Source organism: Diaphorina citri, unplaced genomic scaffold (assembly GCF_000475195.1).
Source record: "Diaphorina citri unplaced genomic scaffold, Diaci psyllid genome assembly version 1.1 scaffold465, whole genome shotgun sequence".
Classification (NCBI taxonomy): domain Eukaryota; kingdom Metazoa; phylum Arthropoda; class Insecta; order Hemiptera; family Psyllidae; genus Diaphorina; species Diaphorina citri.
The window spans coordinates 124,290-129,395 of record NW_007377900.1 but is presented as its reverse complement, the minus strand read 5'-3'; the positions used below and the strand labels follow the sequence as shown (position 1 = coordinate 129,395).

The 5,106-nt window shown below is 40.0% G+C and overlaps 1 protein-coding gene across 1 annotated transcript in view; it reads right to left on the bottom strand.

Annotated features, from left to right (window-relative positions):
• Positions 1–549: 549 nt before the first annotated feature.
• Positions 550–5,106, bottom strand: part of LOC103509085 (alkyldihydroxyacetonephosphate synthase, peroxisomal-like) — a 23,074-nt gene continuing 18,517 nt past the window's right edge. Inside the window, exons 3-7 of the mRNA XM_017444033.1 lie at positions 3,064–3,085; positions 2,751–2,928; positions 2,108–2,238; positions 1,839–1,953; positions 550–554 (exon numbers count right to left, since the gene is read on the bottom strand). Coding sequence (XP_017299522.1) covers positions 550–554; positions 1,839–1,953; positions 2,108–2,238; positions 2,751–2,928; positions 3,064–3,085 — 451 coding nt within the window. The remainder of the gene's footprint in view (positions 555–1,838; positions 1,954–2,107; positions 2,239–2,750; positions 2,929–3,063; positions 3,086–5,106) is intronic.

Below are 5,106 nucleotides of genomic sequence, written 5' to 3'. Positions count from 1 at the left end.
ACTAATTCTATCAGAGTGATGCTTCTTTTGTAGTCATATTAGCTGGTAGAGATTTCCCTGCCAAATTCAATCTAAGATAGTAAAATAACATCTTGCAAAATGTAATAAGATCCGCAGCAAAAAACTTCAGATCACAATGAGGTATATTAGCCATTGCTTATTAGTAGGGTAAAAAACAATCCCACTTTTTTAAGAGGTTTGACAGAGGGAACTGTAACTAATCGGATGTTGATGGCTTTTTCCAACCCCACTCATGCTGAGTGAGGTGGTGTGAGGAGGTGGGTATAGTAAAGGCCTTAGAAGTCATATTACAGTGACCGGAAACCTTTACGAAACAAAATGTAAATTTTATGTTGGTACACAACCAGCTACGTACATACCTAAGTAGTACCCACCTATCTGTCTACCTATTAAATAATAAATTACATACAAGCAGCTCTTTTACTTGAAGGCAAGTGCCAGCTTTTGCTTTCTGTCTACCTCCCTCACTCAGCTCTCCCCACCCTTGTCTTTATCCTTTTCATTTCAAAGATCTAACAAAGATACCTATTATTCTGCAAAAAGATGTAAAGAAAGATATTTGCCGCTAATGCATTTGAAACTGCAAGTGTTCAAACAATAAAAAGAAAAGAGCCAAGCGCTTTCCACTGGAACAAAGTGAGTTCCAAGCTGAGAGCAATTCAGTCTGGAACATTGCCGGCAAATTCAGGGTGTGCTGAAAGACCGTCCAATTGAACGGAGTGAGTCTTCTTCTTCTAGGTTTCATAGATTGAACTGTAACTGCTAAGGTCTTATCTTCCCGACATCGAAGGAAGACCGAATAGGAGAAAGTCAGAACGAACATTATCCGTTCAGGATAAAATCCGCCCCGGGCGGCAATTGAACCCGTGGTCTAGCGCTTACAAGACAGATGCGCTACCAACCAAGCTATCTAGGCTGGCAAGAGTGAATTCTTAGTTTTGTAATCTCTCAGGCCATTTAACGTATTTTCGTTCTCTGCTGTATCAGTTAGGTATGGAAATTTCTGCGATAGTGACCGTGTCCCTTTAACTTCAGGATAATGTAATGATACTCGTAAGTCTCACGTACCGACCCTGGTTTTCCGGCCGCTTCACCACCCTGTATAAACGAACATATTGCAGCGGATATTGGAAAACAGAAAACAATAAAATAAAAACTCAAGAAAAAGAGGAACACTGGAAAATTCCTCTATCGCTATACAATTCCGTCTCCTCTTTGCTCTGCCGTTTAACCGTTTTCATACTTTTCTTCTTCTTCTTCTTCTTCTTCTTCTTCTTCTTCTTGTACATTTTCCTACACTTATATTTTCCAAAAACATGGCACGTTTTCATTTTTATTGTTTAATATAAAGTGGAGCGGGAAGATTAGGAGGTAAAGATAGAGAAAGGATTAGGGGAGGTCTCTTGTCGTCCCTCCTTGAAACCTCACGTAGCGTTTGGTAACTGAGAGCAAATGAGGTTTGCTAAACATGTTGTCTGTTGTGGTCAGCCTTTTAGTAATGTCCTATACCTAGGTATCTACGTTATCTTTTTTTTTTTTTATTTTTTTTTTAAGAGGTTTGACAGAGGGAACTGTAACTGCTATGGTCTTACCCTCCCGAAATCGAAGAGAGAAGGAACACAGGATAGAAGAAACCCAGCCGTTCCGAGAACGAACATTATCCCATCAGCTTAGTTGGTAGGATAAAATCCGCCCGGGCGGATTTTATCCTACCAACTAAGCTAACTAGGCTGGCAAAAAAATCGAATGAAACTCACGACAAGTGAGAAAGGGACTTTACATATACAACAACTTTACCAACACCGGTAGCCACCTACCTGTACACTCCCGAGTTAGCCGTTTCTTAACATTGATACACAAGAGGACTGTTTTGTCCCAGGGTACAGAAGTTTCGAACGAGTCTCCAATGAAGTAATAGTCACACGCAAAATCCTGAAATATCAATTGAAATTAACAACAGCCTAGAGTCAATGCCCTTGCTAATAGCAAAGGTTGAGTGCAAAGGGCATCCACTGGTAAAATTTGTAACCGAAACCAAATGTCAGCCTAAAATCTCATAGACTTTTTATTATGTGGAAACACTTACCCGAATATAGGCAATAATATATGTCAACATATAACCGCGACGTCCATTAGATTCCCCAGCAGGAATACCACCATATCTCTTCGCAATGGAGTAGATCTTGTCCTCATTATTCTTCACATCCTCAGGATCACCTAAAACAAGAAGAGCCATGTTGTCATGCAGAAGGTTCCGGGTTCGAGTCCGACCATTGACAAAAATTTGTACTCGTTTTTCGATTGCAAATATTTCTACGGGTTACTTTCTGGTGTTCTTGTGTTGAGCCAGCACCTAAATGGGAAGTATCGTGTCTCTTATCGACTATATGTGGACAGAACTACAAGGCAGGCCACCCCCTAAGCTAACAAGATTGGCATAGAGGTACTTTTTTAGATTGGGTTGGGTAGGTACTTGACAGACTTTCCGCTCGTCTAAGTAGGTGTGTCCACAACGGAGAACCAACCACCAATCCTCGCCTAGTACCGACACAAGAGAAAATAAACCATACTTATGAATAGAAGCATCCTCAACGGAGTCTTGACCATAGCTCCGCATAAAATCAAGAAATTGAGCTGAGTATTTTTTCTGCTATGATCTCGGTGCGGCGAGGGTCAATGGTCTACGGTCGTGACCGCGCACCAAAGGTTAGACACGGGGTATGGTTTACCTTCAAACAGCACAGTAGCAGCGCACATTTCGTCATCTCTGAAGCCCAGTATCTTGGTGACATACAACTTCTTCAGTCCATCTGTAAGGAGCTCCAGGTAGCCAGGATCTGGCCGGAAGAATTGGCCTGCTTTTAGCTGAACGTTGTCCACCAGTCGAATCGAAGAGGGCTGACATCGCTGAAAAAAAAAGTAAATAATAATAATAAAATAAATGGAACGATTTTGTTTTTCAAATTTTAATAGAGCGATTCTCTATCAAACCTCTTTTGATCGTCTCAAAACCCATGAAATAAAAACAAAGGTAGCTCCTACCTCTCCTTTGGGATGATGGGTCCTCTCATGAGAGGAATTCAGTTTGAGAGCAACTCAAATCCAGTAATCCAGAAAGTTGCCAACGAGCAGAATCATGAGGCTTACCCTGTATAAATTTCACTAAAATGTTCACAAGAGAATACATCGCTCATCAGTGAAGTGAAGAAGTGTCAGAATCGTTCAAATTTCAAATAAATTTATTTCACACGGAGTCAATACCCTTTGGTACCTCTGAGTCACAAGTGGGCATCTAGGTACTCGTAGATTGTTGCTGAATGGAATGAAATCTATGTCTAATGGAGGTCAGTATGGGGTATGTGCCCATCTACATAGTTTTTAGTATGAATGGAATGTGATCTAAAACACTTTTATTGGAACATTATCAGCTACTGAAGTACTGACTACACCAAAAACTACAAATTGGAAACAAGACTGCATCGCCACCAATAAATCATGGGAAAAGCAATAAAGAAACAAAAACTATTGGCAAAATGGGCATGGTTCCAGTATTGGTTCGATAGAATATTTATCTTCCCCATTCTTAAAGGTTATAAGAGGTCCATGTTCCGGCAGTGATTAGTATGGGCCCGAAAATCTAGGTCATACGTACAGAGAAACCTTTCTGTAAGTAATTCTATCAGAGTGATACTACTTTTGTGGTCATAGCTGGTAGAGATTCCCCTGCCAAATTTAATACTAAACAGGTAGAAGGTATAGAAAATGAAAACTTGTAAACATGATCCACAGCTTTAGATGACGAAGAAATATTAGCTATTATTTATTAGTAGGTTAAAAAACAATACCACCCCTTGAAAAATATACCACATTATCCCATCAGGATAAAATCCGCCCCGGCCGGGAATCGAACCCGCGGCCTAGCGCTTACAAGGCAGACGCACTACCAACTAAGCCAACTAGGCTGGCTACGTTATCTTTAAAGGCTCACATTCCTGCTTTCCTCTGAAATGAACCCTTGAAAAAACCTGTTTACGTTTTTGGTTCCTTGAATCCTAATATTCGTAATATCTCATCCGATTGGATTGGTACATAAAAGGCAGACTACTTGACTATCCATTAGTGAGACAATACTATAAGATACCCGCTAGTTCATCCGAGACATGGCCAAACTTGTAGAAAAGGCATGGGCGAACTTGTAGAAAATAATAAAAAATACGGTCGCGCTGCGCGCTTCCTATTAGCTGCATAGTTATCAAACTAAAAACATACATAAACGAAACTCTTGACTTTCTATAAACAGAAAGCTGATTTTTTATAGGTAGGTACCTACTACCCAACCTAATACGCAATACAAATTCTATGGAAAGTCCTTAGGTAATAAAAGTGATTACGTAGGTACTTAAACTTTAACGGAATGCTTATTGATTTGGGAGCAAAAATGAGAAAATATACGAATTCATAACTATAGCATTACATATATCTAATGTATAGCGACAAGAAAATTGGAGAACCGCTTTTCAATGGAAAGTTAAACAAGTTCAACGTAAAGTATACCTTCCTATTTAAGCAAAAGTTGAGAAGAAAACGGTAAAGTTTGCACGCAACCTTGAGAGTTTTCCGTTCGAAGATAAAAATTTCATTTCATACAGGGTGAAACCTGAAGCTCGGGGGAGAAAATGTTTGATTTTTCCTCCCAAGAGGTTTGATAGAAGAAACTCATCAGACCTGACAGGTACACCTGATCAGTTTCGCTTGTCAGGTCTATCTGATTAGTTATGTGTACTCATCAGGTATCAGGTAGACCTGACATTCGGAACTAATCAGGTGTACCTGTCAGGTCTATTACCTGATAGAGAGTGGCTGGCCTAATTTTAGGCATTTTTAGTAAAATGCCCTTGTTTCACTTTTAATGGCAAAATTGTTGATATTGTAAAAGGTCTGAAGCACTTTATAGACTGAATAAAGGGCCTCTTAAGACTCCTACCTCTCCTTTGGGATGATGGGTCCTCTCATGAGAGGAATTCAGTTTGAGAGCAACTCAAATCCAGTAATCCAGAAAGTTGCCAACGAGCAGAATCATGAGGC